At 34.1% G+C, this 18415-nt stretch overlaps 1 protein-coding gene across 1 annotated transcript; it reads left to right on the forward strand.

Moving 5' to 3' along the window:
- The first annotated feature begins 730 nt into the window (after positions 1-730).
- On the forward strand, positions 731-3853 carry LOC145565275 (zinc finger BED domain-containing protein RICESLEEPER 2-like). The gene is made up of 5 exons (XM_081625332.1): positions 731-764; positions 1330-2613; positions 2697-3094; positions 3557-3569; positions 3726-3853. Exons 2-5 carry the CDS (start codon positions 1341-1343, stop codon positions 3851-3853), a joined length of 1812 nt encoding a protein of 603 aa, XP_081481458.1. The 5' UTR covers positions 731-764; positions 1330-1340.
- The last annotated feature ends 14562 nt before the right edge of the window (positions 3854-18415 follow it).

Below are 18415 nucleotides of genomic sequence, written 5' to 3' on the forward strand. Positions count from 1 at the left end.
TTTTTAATTTTCGTGGAATTTTCAAAATAGAAAACACGATGACAAAGGGAGTATTACTCCCTTAATGTTATAATAAGTGTTACACTTGAATAGTACATAATTTAGGCAATCTAATTGACTTACATAATATAAAGGTTAGTTAGGTAGTTAGAGTATTAAAAGTTTGTAAAAGATAAAAAAATGGGGTTCATAGTTTATTACAAAATAGAGAGTAAAAATATAAAATGAAAGAAACAGTAAAAATAGTACTCTCTCCGTCCCATAATACTTGACACATTTTCCAACAATACTTGACACGTTACTTAATATAGAATGGGACCAACAATAAAAAAAAAATTCTATATCTTTTCTCATCAACTACCCCAATCTCACCCTACTTGTTGTTTTCTTGTAATTAGACCTGTACACATGGACGGGCCCCCACTAAAAGCCCTGACCCAACCCTAAATTAAAAGGGCTGAGCCCGTCCATTAAATAAACGGGCTGGACTATTAAAGGGGCATCAAGTAATGGACTTTTAAAGGTTGGGTAAGGTTTTAAAAAGGGCCCTAAAAGGGTCAGCCTTATAGGCTTTTAATCCTCAATATACTTTCAGTCATGTTGATTTTCTGATTCTCTATCTTCTAATTCTCTCTCCTCACTAAAATATAAATCCCCAAAATATACCCAAATTATAAACCCTAAAATTCGAGCATAACACTTCATACTAAATTTTACTCCCGAATTCCAACAAAATTCCACTCTAATCTGAGCAATTATCCCAGGTTTATCTCTCCACAATTCTTCAATTTTTATCAGTTTAATCTACATTGCGCAATTTTTTTTTAAATTTTAAAATTTCGATTCGATTGATTTAATAAAATTGCAATTGATGCCTAAAATGTCTTGTTATTGATGTTGATTGGTTTGTAATTCCTTCGATTTTATGCTCTTTGTTAGTCTTTGAAATTTTATTAGGTTTTTGATGATGATATGAGTTGTATTGATTGAATCTCATGAAATTGAAGTATTATCATTTTTGTTGTTATTAGCATTTTTGTTGTTTTTTTTTGTGGGAAATTTCTGGGTTTTATAATGTTGGATTTTGGATGATATTGGGCTTTATAATGTTGGAAACAACTTGACAGGGGGACAATGGCCACCACTTGGTCAATCTTTGGCAGAAAATAATGAGTTTTATAATATTTTTAAAATAATGAGTTTTAAAATAATGAGTTTTAAAATATTTTTTGATCATTTTATTGGCTGGAAATAGTGAGCTAGATATTTTTAAACAATGCAAATACTCATTTTGGATGAATAACATCAAACTTTTACCTACTTTTGCAGTTTTTTTAACCATGGAAAGTGAAGCAACTACAATGTCAATGCCGGTAGATGATGAGGTTGATGAATCTAATGCCGCCCGTAAGCGTAAAAGGAGTAGGAAATCTAAAGTTTGGCGAGAAATGACGGAAGGAACGAATGCACAAGGTGAGCGAATCGCTATTTGTAAGCATTGTAAAGTGGAGTTAATTGCCCACAATAAAAGTGGCACATCTCATTTAATACGTCATTTGCTTGATGTGTGTAAAAAACGAACTAAGGGGCTTCCACTCGGTGAGGCGGTTGAGGATGAGGAAGAATTTGTTTTTGATATGAGTGAATTAAGAAAAGAGATTTTATTATATGTTGTTGAAGGTTCTCATTCTTTTTCGACCGTAGAAGAAAAAGGTTTTAGGCGGATGATGTTAAAGGCTAATTCTAAATTTAAACCATTTAGTCGAGCAACTTTAACTAGAGACCTTTTTTCTTTGTATGCCTCTTATAGAGAGAAAATTAAAAAAAATTTGAGGAATGCACCCGGACGAATATGTTTGACAACTGATAATTGGAAATCATCACATACTTGGCAACATTACATTTGCATAACGGCCCATTTTATTGATCATGATTGGAAACTTCATAAAAGGATTATTAAGTTCACATCATTGTCACCCCCCTTTGATGGACAAAGCATCTCCGAAGAGATTTTTATGTTTCTTAATCAATGGCATTTAGATGACAAAGTGCTTAGCTTAACGGTTGACAATGCAAGTTACAATGATGTGATGGTTAAGCACATGAAAAATCGTCTTGGGTCAAGGGGTATGTTGGTTAGTGGTGGTTGTTTTTTTCATATAAGATGTTGTGCTCATATCATCAATCTTATTGTCCAATCCGGTCTATCTTGTATTGAGAACATATTAGATAAGATTAGAAACTTGGTAAAATTTGTTACAAGATCATCTTCTAGAAGCAAGGACTTTTATGATACAGCTCAAAAGCATTTTCATTTAGAGGCTAAGAGGAAACTTCGCATGGACATGCAAGTTCGTTGGAACTCTACATATATGATGCTTGATAATGTGCTTTATTACAAAGATGTTTTTATTCATTTGGGGTCATTACATGCATCTTTCAAGAGTAATGTGCCTTTGGAGGATGAATGGGAAAATTTGAGTGTTGTTCACAAGTTTTTGAAACTCTTTTATGATGTTACATGTATGTTCTCGGCCAATAAGTCTCCAACTTCTAACATGTATTTTAAGGGAGCATGTATGGTGCATCGTCGTTTACTTGAGACATCTAAAGGTCCACATGAATTTTTGCTCAAATGGTGTTACCTATGTTGGAAAAATTTGACAAATATTGGTCCGAGTATAACATATATCTAGCTTGTGCGGCAATTCTTAATCCAAGGTTTAAGTTAAAGTTTGTGGAGTATTGTTTTGACAAGATATATGGTTTGGATGAGGCTATGTGTAAAGTTGAAAAAGTGTTGAACACTTTAAGATCTTTGTATAATGAGTATAAGTCGACATTTTCAACTTCCCCAATTGTTGCTCCCTCTACTACAAGTAGTAGGATTGAAGATGAAAACTTCTTTGATGATTATCAAAGCTATAGTTCAAGAATTACAAGGACTCAAACAAAAAAGTCCCAACTTGAGTCATATTTGGAGGAATCGGAGCTTGATTTGAACATGGAGCTAGATATTTTAGAGTATTGGCAACAAAATGTCGTGAGATTTCCGGAGCTTGCAATATTGGCACGAGATCTTCTAACAATTCCGGTTAGTACGGTGGCTTCCGAGTCGGCTTTTAGTGTAGGGGGAAAACTATATCTCCTAATCGTAGCTCATTGAAACCCTCAACGGTTCAAGCCCTAGTTTGTGTTCAAGATTGGCGTCGTGATGAATATAATATCCCTTCAAATTTGGATTGTGATTCTAGCTCGGATGATGATGAGGCCGTTGATGATGGAGATGATGATGATGATGACGATGAGGTTGATGATAGTTTCCTATACTAGGTAATTGTTTTTATTTTGCTTTTTATTGCTTTTATTTCCATTTTTCCTTTATGAATATTCTTTAATGAATTATGACATACTTAAAATTATATACACCTTAAAATTATAAACTTGATATATAATGAATATTGGCTGTTGAGAAATTAGATTTTTTTTCTTAGTTTTGTGATTTGACCTCTTAACACTATTACTTTTTGTTATGATACTTTCTTTGATGTGCTAGATATTGACATACTGTTAGATCTATGTTAATATTTAGAAATATTGTCATACATCTGAAAGACTTGTCAAAGTTTCACATTATATGTATATTATATTCTGTGTGTTAACAAGTAAAGCCATGGTTTTGCATTTATGTGTTATGGTTGTTGACTTCAAGCTGGAATCTGCAGGTGTAATTGAAGTGGAAGGTCTGAGAATAATTGATGCAGAGGCAACTGAAAGCTGCCATTATGGTCTTGGTGCCGCAAATTCTAAGATCAAATTAACTCTTATCTTTAATAGTTTAGCATATCGATGATACTCTTTTATGTTAGTGTACTAAATGTGACTTAGAGACACTTTGAGTTTTAGTTAAGTATGTATGTTTTCAATTTATTGTTATTTGATTTGGACAAAGAAACATTATATTAGTAAGATTGTAGTTCAGTACTACATAATTCAATTTTAATTCTTCATAAGCATCTTTTAGGTAACAAAATCTTTCCTCTACTGATTTAAATGGGTCGGGCCGGGCTTAATGGCCCATGGACAATATTGGCCCATTTTGGATTAGGCTTGGCCCGGCCCGACCCATTTTAGATAAAGCCCTGTCCGGCCCGGCCCGGCCCGTTGAACAGGTTTACTTGTAATATAAAAATACAAAGAGAATATTTTATACAATAAACAAATATTTTAAATAGACTCACTTGTTTTTTAAACTACGTGTCCACTCTAATGTCCCAAATACTACGTATTATGGGATGGAGGGTGTAGCAGTGAGTTTGGGTGGAAACCATGAAATCAAAAAGGAAAAATATAATAATAAAATGTAGTTAATTTTTTTTTTTTTTTTTTTTTTTTTTTTTTTGCATAAAAGATAACACAGAATAATCACTTCTGGTTCGTGCAGCCGATCCACTTAAAGAATTAAGGTTTTTGATTGATTGATTTGTCAAAAATAGAAGTATACTCCCTTCGTCCCATAATACTGATACAGTTTCCATTTTCGTCTGTCTCACAATACTTGACACATTACTATAAATAGAATGAAACCATTAATAGAAAAGTATTTTCCCTCCTCAACTACCTAGGGCTAGTCACTACTCGAAAAATCGAAAACCCGAAAACCTGATCCGTAACCATTCCGAAAATTAGGGTACCCAATTCGATAAACATAACGGTTTTGAGTACCTGTTTCGATAATTTGTTATCGGGTATGATTATTGAGTATCATTTTAAAATTAACGGTTACCCGATCATATCCGATAAGCAAATTTTTGTTTTTTTTCCCCTACTTAAATTTATTTTTCCAAATTCTTACTTTAGTTTATAATCACTTTGTGATATCAATGATTAGTAATATTATTACTGATTTGGTTAAGAGCATGTGGTATTGTTGTTAATTAATGGTAAATGATATATAATAACTACATTATTAAGTTTAATTATCATTATTGAATATCTTAATTGGTACCCGATAACTGATCTGAGTATCCGGATACTCGAAATCCGGGTACCTGAACTTATCTGTTCGGTTTATAAATATTACTTTTGGTATTGGTTAACGATTACCCGAATCGTTAGTAATAACTATACGGGTACCTGTCTCATGCTCACCCCTAAAACTACCCCACTCTCACCCCACTTGTTGTTTTTTTGTAATATAAAAATACAAAAATAAACCTTTTATATAATAAACAAATATTTTAAATAGACCCACTAGTAGTTTTCTTAAACTACGTGTCAACTCCAACGTCCCAAGTATTATGGGACACAGTGAGTAATACTCCCTCGTTTTTAAATACTTGTTCCACTTCTGCATATGTGGAGTTTTAGGATAAATTGAAGCAAGTAATAAAATATGGAGATAGTGGCGTAAGTGAAAGAATAAAAAATTGTAAAAAGTAAAAGTTGAGAGAATTGGAGGAGAAAGAATATGAAACTAATAAAATATTATTTATGTTGAGTTTACTTGTTGAGAGAAATGAATTACTTTTATAAAAGTTTTCCAAATAAAAAATGAAATAAATATTTAAAAATGGTCTAAAATAAAAAGTGGAATAATATTTAAAAACGGGGAGAGTATTTAATATTTATTAACGCTGTGAGACTGACACATTAATCTGAAATTGCAGCAGATGTGCTACGAACGCGCATCACTATTTATCCCCGTCGTGTTTTAATTTCTATATTACTATTCAAGTATTCATACATTACTATACCTGCTCCAAATGTCCAATCTTTCAAACTTAAACTATCATTAACCCTCTATTTTTACTCCCAAAAAAAAATGGCATTTAAAGGCAGATTTATAATCTCTAATAAGAAATCATCAGATTCAGATGGATCTGACAGTTGTGACAAAAAGGGTAGATCATCAGAAAAAAAATTTAATCAACAACAGCAGTACCAAGATTAAGATGTGATCGGGCCCATTGCTTCAGAAAAGTTCAATTTTATTTGGGTCAAGTGATTTGTCTAGCCCTGGTAAGAGTGGCTCATCATTTGCTTATGATTATGCAATTAGATGAAAGTTGAAAAACTGATAGATATTTTGTTTTCCCGCTTTTCATTTCACACTTGTTATTGCGTTATTTTAATCACCTGTATTTGTCATATAAAACGTATAAACATTTATTAATATGAATGGATATATTACAACGAGCCTAACAAGATTGCATATTATTATATATTATTGTTTTAATAAACAGATCATTAAGTAGCGTATGTGAGATTGTGAATAGTATTCAAGTTAAAGTCTTTCTACTCATTTTAATTTGCTTTTTTTGACAGCTTTGCAGTGTTAGTGATGTTAATGGTGGTTTATTTATTTATTTTAAATTTTCTTTTAAATATTTTTTAACCTGTTGAATGTTGATTGTTATATTCTATATCATATTTTAGGATGTCTCTGGAATTTGATTCTATTTATTTGCTTTAGAAAACAATGTAAACTCATTCTCTCTGTTTTCTTACCTTTTCCTGCTGTTTGACGTCCCCTATCTTCACAATGCAAGAGCTGTGAGGCTAAAACTCTAAAAGCCAACTATATATGCGAGTGCGCGGGTGTGTGAAACTTAACAAAATAATCGTGCTTAGTTCAGCTACAATCATCTTTCTGACATCCATCATTTTTGCACTGTGGCAACACAACCATTACCTTTACTACTATTGTGACCAAAACCGTAATTTTGATCTATGATCAATCTTAACTTGGTTTCACCTATACAACAACCTCAAAGAATAATGGCACTTGATAATTTGCTACAGGCAAGCTCAGATATATATTGTTAGGAAAGGAAAGAAAGGAAAATGGAAAGATGGATTATCTTACATTTACATAACAAATGAGAAGCGAAGGGATTAAATTGTTGAAAAGACTAATCTAGAAAAATCTAGGAGTAATATATTAAAACATCTCTAAATGTATCTAGAAATAAGTTAAGAATAATCTATGATAAAATATACTAGAAATATCTAGAAAGCTAGCAAAAATAATAGTCTAGAACTATCTTGAAGGAATTATGAAAAGTGTAGAAACATAGTGACGGTGAAAGCATCGACATAGAGGTAGTATAAATATGTGTTGCATGCTCTCATTTGTAATGAACCCATATAATACAAAAAGCTTTTTCAAAGAAAGTCATCAGCTCTCCTCTTTATTTTTCATACTAACATCTTCAATATTTATCAACTAAAACCAATAACCCACTATTACTTCCGCTAAACATTTCTAACATTTGGTATCTAGAGCCAATTAATCTAAAGCCTCCATTTTTCATTTATCATCCAAACTCAAATATAACAACAACTCCACATAAATTCAAATTGCATCCCCTACTCCAAATTCAAACACAAACTTAAACACAAACACAAACAATTTTAATCCCCAAGTTAATTGGGTACCTACATTTTAGGGGGAGAAATTTGATCAATGGAGTATGCAAATAAAATCAATCTTCATCACCCAAGATATTTGGGAAATTATTGAAGATGGCTATGAGAAACCCAAAGATGCCAATGAAGAGGCTTCTTGGGATGCCTCCAAGAGAGGCCAATACAAACAAAACATAAGAAGGGATCATTATGCCCTTTTCATAATTTATCGTAGGGTTGATGAAACAATACTACCTACGATCATGGCCGCTACAACGGCAAAGGAGGCGTGGAGTATCCTGAAGACAAAATATAGAGGCTCGGAAAAGGTAATACTTTATAAACTTCAATCTTTGTGGGGTCAATTTGATAGTTTACAAATGACAGATAATGAATCAATTCAATCCTACGTTGATCGAGTCTCAAATATTGTTAATCAAATTCGTTCTAATGGAGACACAATTGAAGATGTTAAAATAATTCGGAAAATACTACGCACTCTTACCAAAAAATTTGATCACATAGTGGCTGCTATAGAAGAGTCTAATAAAGATTTAAAATTGCTCAACATGACTGAGCTAATGGGCTCTCTATTGGCTCATGAAGAAAGAATGCGTAGATTTGATTAGCAGCCAGTAGAACAAGCCTTTCAGGCTAAATTAAAATTTTCTAATGGAGAAAATAAAAATGGCCATGAAAATAATTTTCAACCAAACAAGAAAAATTTTAATAACCGAGGTCGGGGAAGAGGAAATTATAAAAACCAAGGGAGCCAAGATAATAACTCTTTTTGCATATTATGTAAGAAAAATGGCCATAATGCAAGAGATTGTCGGTACAAATGCAAAAAATGTACACGACACTCTCATTTTGAAAATGATTGTTATTTCCGGCAAAAAGAAGAGGCCAACTTCACAAAAAATAATAACTCTAATGATCAACTATTTTATACCTGTTTAAATGCTCAAGAAGAGCAAAAAGACATATGGTATATAGATAGTGGTTGTTCCAACCACATGACCAGAAATAAAAATTTCTTTGTAACTCTTGATGAAAATATAAAATCACAAATTACTCTTGGTGATGGGAGTAATCAAGAAGTTTCCGGAAAGGGAACAATTGTTGTTAAAACAAAAAATGACTCCTCTAAATTCATCCCCGACGTCTTTTATGTCCCTGGGCTAGCACAAAATTTACTAAGTGTGGGCCAATTAGTCCAAAAGGGTTATATGGTGAAATTTGATAATAATCAATGCCACATATATGACAAGAAAAAGGGGCAATTAATCACTACCACTAAAATGGCTCCAAATAAAATATTTCCACTTAAAATGCAATTGGAGTCAAACATTGCCCTAAGTACAACAGTGGATGAATCCACCTTGTGCCATTTGAGATTCGGGCATTTAAATTTTGACAGTTTAAAACTGTTAAAAAATAGAGAAATGGTGATTGGGCTACCACCAATCACTAATGAAAAGAAAATTTGTGAGGGTTATATCTATGGCAAATTGCATAGATCACCATTACCAACCTCATCTTGGAGGGCTAGAGCTCCATTAGAGCTTGTCCATGCTGATATATGGGGTCCTACCAAGAATCCGTCTCTTGGAAGAAATAGATACTTTATGTTGATTGTTGATGATTTTTCATGCATGATGTGGGTATATTTCTTGGAGAAAAAATCAGAAGCACTATCCCACTTCATGCCATTTAAGCCCTCACAAAAAAACAAAGTGGGCATTCAATAAAGGTTCTAAGAACCGATCATGGGGGAGAATTCACAAGCAATGAATTCAACAAATTCTATAAAGAGCACGGCATCAAGAAGGAGCTTACAGTCAGACGCACACCACAACAAAATGGTGTTGTAGAAAGGAGAAACAGGACAATTGCTGAAATGGCTCGGATTATGATGCAAGGAAAAAATCTGCCTAAACATTTTTGGGCAGAAGCTATCCACACAGCTATTTATATCCTGAACAGGTCTCCCACGAAAACAATAAGAAGCATGCCGCCATACGAAGCTTGGCACAAACGAAAGCCAAGAGTTGAGCACCTTAAAGTTTTCGGGTGCATTGCATATGCCCACGTCCCGAAGGAGAATCAGGATAAGCTAGACAGAAAAGGAGAAAAATGTATCTTCATTGGATATATTGACGAGTCAAAAGGATATCGTCTCTATCAGCCCGATTCCAAGGAGTTGATCATCTCTAGAGATGTCATATTCAACAAAGGAGCACAATGGCAATAGAACGAGAGCAGTCCAGAAATTCAAAATCTAGAAGTTCCTGCAGCAGTCATTCCACCTTCAAGCCCAGATCAAGGTGAAGGCCCAAGCAGCCCAAGATCAACACCAAGCAGCCCAAGATCACCAACAAGCAGCCCAAGGTCACCATCAAGCTCAAGTTCAACACCAGAATCAAGTCCAACACAAGAAGTTCGACGATCACAACGACCCAGGCGTCCTCCAGCCTACTTGGATAAATATCAGTGTAATCATACTATCATGGCCCTCATTGCCAGCGAACCACAAGGCTTCCAAGAGGCAGCACAAGAAGAAAAATGGATTGACGCCATGAATGAAGAAATCAGGATGATCGAGAAGAACCGCACATGAGAGCTTGTTGAAAAGCCTCGAGACAAAGAAATAATAGGCCTCAAATGGGTCTACAAGATCAAGTACAATGAAGATGGCTCCATTCAAAAATACAAGGCTCGCCTAGTTGCAAAAGGCTATTCACAACAACCCGGAGTTGATTTCAACGGGACATAAGCTCCAATTGTTCGAATGGAGACGATCAGGTCAGTCCTTGCACTCGCAGCTCAACTTAAATTACAAGTTTTTCAATTAGATGTCAAATCTGCTTTTCTTAATGGCGAGCTAAAAGAAGAAGTATATGTTGAGCAACCGCAAGGATATGTAATCGAAGGCAAGGAAGAAAAGGTGTATCGCCTTCGAAAGGCCCTATATGGGCTCAAGCAGGCTCCTCGTGCATGGAATAGCAATATTGATTGCTATCTTATTCAAAATGGGTTTATAAAAAGCCCAAGTGAGCCATCACTCTACATCAAGGCCCAAGAGCCACATGATTTTCTCATCTTATGCCTTTATGTAGATGATCTTATCTACATGGGCACTAACTTAAAAATGATCGAAGATTTAAAGAAAGCAATGATGTCGGAATATGAGATGACCGACCTTGAAGCTATGAAATACTTCCCTGGCATGCAAGTCAAGCAAAGTCCAGGAAGAATTTTTCTCTCACAAGAGAAATATGTTGAAGATATGCTCAAAAGTTTCAACATGAGCGATTGCAAGCTAATGGCGACACCAATGGCTACGAATGAGAAACTCTCCAAATATGATGGAAAGGAGAAAGTAGATGCATCGCTCTATCGTAGCATGGTCGGATCTCTCATATATCTCACAAACACAAGGCCCGACATAGTACATGCAGTCAGCATTGTCTCTAGGTTCACTCCAAGACACATCTTGCAACAATAAAGAGGATTCTCAGGTATATCAAAGGGACGAAGAGCCATGGAATAAGGTACGAGTCCGAGATCGACTACAAGCTCACAGGCTACACAGACAGCGACTGGGCTGGAAGCATTGATGATCGAAGAAGTACGAGTGGATACATGTTCCAGATAGGATCGAAGTCCATCTCCTGGTAATCAAAGAAATAGGCAACGGTGGCACTATCATCATCAGAAGCAGAATACATATCGGCTACAAGCGCAACATGTGAAGCAGTCTGGCTAAGGAGAATTCTTCAAGTCTACGGCAAGACACGGAAAATCTAACTACCATCCATTGTGACAATATGTCAGCTATTGCCATGACAAGGAATCCAGTTTTCCATAGTCCCACAAAGCATATTGAGATACGACATCACTTCATCCGAGGACTGGTCGAAAAACAGGAGATCGAGCTACAATTTTGCAAGACGGGAGAGCAACTCGCAGATATATTCCCCAAGGCACTATCAACAGATAAATTCCTCCATTTTCGAAAACAATTCGGAGTTCAAGATTTTTTAGATTAAGGGGAGTGTTGAAAAGACAAATCTAGAAAAATGTAGGAGTAATATATTAAAACATCTCTAAATGTATCTAGAAATAAGTTAAGAATAATCTATGATAAAATATCCTAGAAATATCTAGAAAGCTAGCAAAAATAATAGTCTAGAACTATCTTGAAGGAATTAAGAGAAGTGTAGACATAGTGACGGTGGAAGCACCGACATAGAGGTAGTATAAATATGTGTTGCATGCTCTCATTTGTAATGAAGCTATATAATACAAAAAGCTTTTTCATAAAAAGTCATCAGCTCTCCTCTTTATTTTTATACTAACATCTTCAATATTTATCAACTAAAACCAATAACCCACTATTACTTCCGCTAAACATTTCTAACATAAATTGTAAGAAATTGATATCTCCAACAATAGAGATTTGGAAGCAAAACTTGCCATTCTTCCCTCTCCTCCCTTTTATTTCCCGCCCCTTCCCCTTCTTTTCCTTCCTCTTTTTCTATCTAAACACACTGTAAATGTCTTTGTGCATTGAAAACTTGAAACGTACCCCTCTCTTTCTAGTGATCTTTTGAGTACACATGAGTAGTCCCCCAATGTCTGGTGAACATGGCAGTATAAAGAATAAAATTGGTCTGATAATACTTTTGGAATTATGTAGAGAATGAAATGAACTTACTCATTTGCTATAGACCTTCATAGTCCATGTTGAATGTAGTATGTAGTCATTACTACTTAGTTGTTTTTTTTTTTTTTTTTTTTTTTTTGAAGGGATTACTACTTAGTTGATAAAGTGAAATGTGATCTTTTTTTAGCTAGCCTAGTAAAAGTGTTGATCCAATGCAGGGAACTTAAATTCATCATGGGAGCAGTCAGCAGACGAACGAAGTCCAGATATTCGTAACGGACAGGTTGTTAGTTACCCTTCTCATCACAGAGCATATTAGAATGGAATTTTATGAATACAATTATGAAGAAGTGCTATGAACAATTTTTGTTTTTGTTTATATCTAATACGAGTACTTTTTTTCCTATGGCTTTTGATTGCGTAACTGCAAAGGTGTCATCTCCTCACTCTCAATCCATCCATCCTGTTACAAGTGAGCCAAGGAAAAGACGTCCTACACATGTAAAAAGTTTTTCCCATGATTTGAATTCGGATGATTTTACGGTGGTCGTTTGAAAAATGATTACCGTATTATTTTAATGATATATAATATGATCGGTTTATTTTTTCACGCTATAAAATAACCACAATTACTCTTATAATATCTACAATGTAAATATAAATGTTGAAAATTTTAATCCAACATAAAATAAATATTTTTTGAGAAACTATAAAATAAGAATAGAAATTACATAAATGAAACTAAAAATTTGATAAATCAAAAAAAAGTTGATAATATTATTTAATACCATTATTAAAGTAATATAATTAATTACTTAGAAAAAATATGTCAATTATGAACTATATAATTATTAAAATATAATGGTAGTCATATTTCAAAAGACTACTGTAAAATTTTCAGTTGAATTCTAAAGGAGTAGAGCCCTTTCCATTTTGGAAACCTCGTAGTTTATACAATATAGAGGTAAGTACATGACTGATATGTAGTCTTGCCGTTTTCTAGATGGTATATGTTTCGAGTACTAACTTAGCTTTTGGAATTGATTATGCAGGAGGTTTTAGCAGGGCCGTAGAAATGATTTTGGGGGCCCTGTTCCAAATCGAAAAAGAGGCCCTTAATAATGTGAAAATTATACAATTATTTTCATGTGTAATTTAGGCAATACGCAATTTCCCTACATATAAATTACAAATTGTGAATGCTTTTATATAACAATGATGTAACAATGAAATTGACCATATGCAATAGATGAAAAGATTATACCCAATACGGTATAATACTATCATAATTATAATAATAGTGTAACATATACAATGATTACAATTATACTAGACCCGTACAACAATCAAGATTTTAACAGATATACGATGTACAATCGAACGTTCTAACCCAAAGGCCAAAGCAAAAAATAGCAGCCATCAATATAAACATGCTCTTAGAAGAATTAATAACCAGCAGACCCTTATAAAAACAAAATATTGCTTCCATTGACATTATCAAAATCAGAAAAAAAAAAAAAAAAATTAAAAAAAAAACATCAAAAATTTACCTTTAATCAATGTGCAAAGCAGTAAAATTAATTGCTTCAATTCGTTTTTGTTTGATTGTTAGATGAATAGATGATTGAAGAATGATGGAAGATAACCCAACGTTTGATAAGAATAGTTATGGAAAAATCAAAATTAATTGCTTATTGCTATGGAAGAAAAATCGTTTGAAGAAAAATCCTTGAATGGAGAAATAGGAAATACAATATTCCATGGAATTAACTGATGTAATTATGATAATACTAAATTAAATTGATGGAGGAATTTGGAAAATTGTATAAATTAATATGGAATTTTGAATAAAAAGAGGAAAATAATAAGCGTGATCAACAAGGAAACCTAACAGATTTTTTTATTTTTTATTTTTTAAAAAAATAGAATAGATAAAAAAAAATAAAAAATGGACCCCTTTAAATTTGGAGGCTCTGTGCAAGGGGGCACCTTACACTTGCTCTTCTACGGGCCTGGGTTTTAGTGATGGTACGAGAAAGGTTTGAGAAAGCCAAGGAAGAGGTTGACAGCGACTTAGCTGTTTTTGCTGCTGATCTAGTTGTTCTGTTAGAGAAGAATACAGAAAATCACCCTGGATGGCAGGAAACTATTGAGGACTTGTTGATCCTAGGCTCCTAGCTCAGAGTTGTGCTATGACATCACCAAACGAGTTCTGGCTCCGGTGTGAAAGCGTAGCTCAGGAATTGGATGACAAGCCTAAGGAGTTGCCTCCAGGTACATTGAAGCAGCTTCATATGCGGATGTATTTTATACTCAGTCGATGTACTAGATTGTTGCAATTTCACAAGGAATGTGGATAAGCAGATTGAGGATGGACATGCCCCTTCAGTTATGCCAATGAACAATCTTGCAGTTTTGTAGAGAAATGGTTTCCCTTCTGAAAATACAAAAAAAGTTGTGTTCCATGAATAGTTGATTGGTGTTTAACTGCCACCTGATTATATTAAAACATAAAGTTTAATTTACACTTGTCCTCTTCTTGGTTTTTAAATTTTTATTTTATTTTTATTTTTACTTTTTACGCTTTAGTTGAAACAAAAAAATTGAACAGTACAGTTTTCAATAATCCCCTTAATGAAAACTGAACAGTTTTCAATACTTTTCATTTATGTATCATTATGTTATTCTTGAATTACACAATTAATACGTCGGTGTTGAAATTAGTGAAATATTTTGTTCTTTTGCACTATTCATCTTATACACTTTGACTAATGGTTGTGATTGATACTCCCTTTGTTTTTAAATACTTGTTCCATTTCTCCATGTGTTTAGTTTAGGAGAAATTGAAGAAATTGGTAAAATATGGAGGTAGTATATATGGTAGAAGAAGCATAAAATATTGTAAAAAAACAAAAGTAGTTGAGAGAATTGAAAGAGAGAGAATATGAAATTAATAAAATATGATTTATTTTGGATCCACTAGGTGAAAGAAATAAATTAAATATAGTAAAAGATTTCCAAATAAGAAAATAGAGCAAATATTTATAAACGACCGAAAAAGAAAAGTGGAGCAAATATTTAAAAATGGAGGGAGTACATATAAGAGTAAATATAGCCTTGTGAGTTGGGGTTGGTTGTCTACTGTATCATTTTTCAAAAAATGACACTATATCATGATGATGTGTCATGTTATAATTGGTTATTTTTTGATTTATTTTTAAAAATCTAAATGTACTATACATGTATGTATAATTGTAAATACATGTATTTTTTCTAGAGAATACGTAATTAAAGTTTTTTAAAATTTATTTTTATCTTTTTTTAAATCATTTTGAAAATTAAAATATAATTAAAATATAGAAAATAAAAAAACTCATCATTGTTCTTCATTCATGATCTTAATTAACCACCCCAAAATTCTTGTATAATCTATTCGGAATTCAGACCAAAATTTCGTTCAAAGATCGAATTGATTGCATTGGTTTTAGAATCTGCTTCCATGATTCGTATACAAATTTAGTTTTAGGGTTCGATTGATAATATTTATTTATGTAAAAATCAAGTTGTTTGATGGTTTTGTGGAAGAAAATGGCCTTAGGAGTTCAAAATATTTTTTTCGCAAACCTGTTTGATCCATATTCGAGGTCTGCGATTATTGTAATATGTTTGTGGTTAAGTAATTAACAACATCATTTAGTAAGGTCCGAAAGGAATGATGTCCTTCAAACAAGTGTATTATTCCGATAGAGGGTTCAGAGCTATTAGGAAGCTAATTATTCAGTAAGTTCAAGTGATCGGAATGCCTAGGTGGAGGCCGCTTCCGATCAGTAATATTAATGTATAATTAATATTATAGCTTAATCTTGACTGAACCCTTCGAGTCACACCCAAGAAACTAACGATCCGACACGACGAATTAATCCGGAAGGAATTAATGAGTCACTCGAGTATTGTGAACAAAGACGTCGGATTCCGAGCTTAGAGTGTCGGAACAGAATCTTAAAAGTCGAGCCAAAATTTAGGAATTGGTGAGACGGAAAAATGCTTCAAGTGGCAGCGCGCCACGTGGAAAGGGCCGCAAACCCGAGTGACGGGTCATGGACACGGGCCGAAAGGTGGCTGCCCAACCGAACCCATCTTGGGGCTTAAGGTTGGGTGCCATATGGTTAGCTCACAATGGATGTGAGTTGCCTTGGGGAGCAAGTGAGAAAGTGGTCCTCACCTAACCATGTGACACTTGTTACTTAGTTGTTCCATGGTTTATTTAACTAGAAATTAAATTCAACATTCTTTCCATGTGAGATCTTTTTGTGAAAAGTCCCACATTGAAAGATGAGAGGAATTTACAAGGAAGCACTCCTTATAAATAGCTAAGGCATACCTTGGGATTGTTCTCTTGAGTAAGAGCTCAATTAGGCATCTCCACTTGAGAGAAAACCTATAAACTCATTAATTACTCGGGTAGTCTTTTTGGTCGGACTTGGCTAACCTCCAAGTAGTAGCTCGGTCGGGTCGCGTTGTGGGTGGATACCGTCGGAGGTTATCGCCCTTTGTGAGACTTGGCTTTCTCAAGTAAGAGCTCCGGTGGTCGAGCGAAGCACACTTCAAGGGTAATTTAGTCTTTTCCTTAATCTTGTTATTTATATTTTTAGTTACATTAATTGTGAGTTTTTCCTTGGGCTCGGGTTTTATTTTCCGCGGTGAGTCGGACTCATCGAAACCCAACAGCGGTATCGGAGTCTTGCTCATTTATTTTTATAACTAAAATTTTCAAGGTGTTTTTATGATTTTAATTTTCTGGTTTATGTTAATAATTAGATTAGTAGCTCGGATTTATTAATTTTAATCCCGTTTTAATCTGATTTTTGGCCTTGAACCCAGATTTTCGCCTAAAAATAGTGAATTTTGGGTGGAAACAGCGTTTTGGAAAGTTTTAAACCCTTTTAGGACCGTGAAAAAGCCAAAATCTGACCAGAAATGCCTTTGTTCGAGGGTTTTTTGTTTTTGACGAAGTTTTTTAAATCTTTTAACCTTGAATCTTAATGGCATATTTATGGTGATTATGTACTTGGTTCTTTCCTTAATGTTTCTGCATTTTTGGACCTCTTTAAGCATGGTTACTTTGTAGTAACTAGTGCTTGAAAGATTAGTTAAATTTTCACACATAATTGCAAACCCATTGCATTAAGTGTGAAAAATTTATTATTTGAGGCTTCTAAGTACTAAAGATCCAATCTTTAATTGTTTTAAGTGGTTGGAACATTGAGTTACTAAATTCCATGAATTTTTGTTGAACTTTTGATTTTATCATTTATTAAGTTGATTGGAATCATAAAGTTTCAATCTTGTGATAGAATTTTAATTTATCTTCATATTGGAAGATATAATTTCAAGGATTCACAAGTTAAAGTTAGAATCTTTATTTGAATATTTGTGTTCATAATTCCAACTCCCCTTTATTTTTGTCAAATCTCATGATTAATTTAAGTTAATTAAATTAATAGTGAGAATAGCCCTATTCATTTTATTGCATCAAGTTGGACCAATTTTATTAAAGAATAGTTCTTGGAAATAATTTTGGTTTTGTGCACTTGGATGAATTTATTTAAGTTGGCCTTGTTATTTTTCATTTTGCTCACTAAATTAATTCTAAAACTAATTTGGAATTTATTACTTAAATCACGCAAAATTCGATTTTAAATCCTGAGGTTTTGGCACGAAAACCAAGGCAAAACCACCCTTGGCTAGCCGGCAGCCCGCATGTGGCTGCCAAAGGGTGGCTTCCTGGTGCGTGCAGCCGTGCGTGGCAACTACCTGTTGACCAGCAGCATGGCGCGCCACGACCAGCAAGCAAGCAACATCATGGCGCAGCAGCAGCAACTAGCGGTGTGCGCCATGCACGCTGCTGTGCGTGTGTGGGGTGTGCGTGGCGTGTGTGGCTGGTGCAAGCGTGAGCTTGTGCGTGTGATGCTTGGTGCATAAGGGAGGTTAGTGCTTGACTTGTCGAAGCTTGGTGCCTAGCAAACCAAGCATTGTTGCTTGGTGCTAGGCACACGAAAGCGTTGGGCTATATTTTGCGTTTTGGACGTTTTAATTATTTTAATTAAGTTTATTAATTTTAATTAAAATTTTGGAGGCTAGGCCTCGGTTTTGAGCGGCACTTGCAAAATTTTATTTTGGCAAAATTTTGGGTTTACCAGCTTAATTAATTGGATTAATTAAGATGGATGCAGAATTTAGTGGGAGCTTCAATTTTAATGGCTCTTAATTACATAAAAAACTTTGACTAGTTTTAATTAGGCGCGTTAATTGGATTAACCACCTAAGTTAGTTACT

Source organism: Chenopodium album, chromosome 10 (assembly GCF_948465745.1).
Source record: "Chenopodium album chromosome 10, dcCheAlbu1.1, whole genome shotgun sequence".
Taxonomy (NCBI): domain Eukaryota; kingdom Viridiplantae; phylum Streptophyta; class Magnoliopsida; order Caryophyllales; family Amaranthaceae; genus Chenopodium; species Chenopodium album.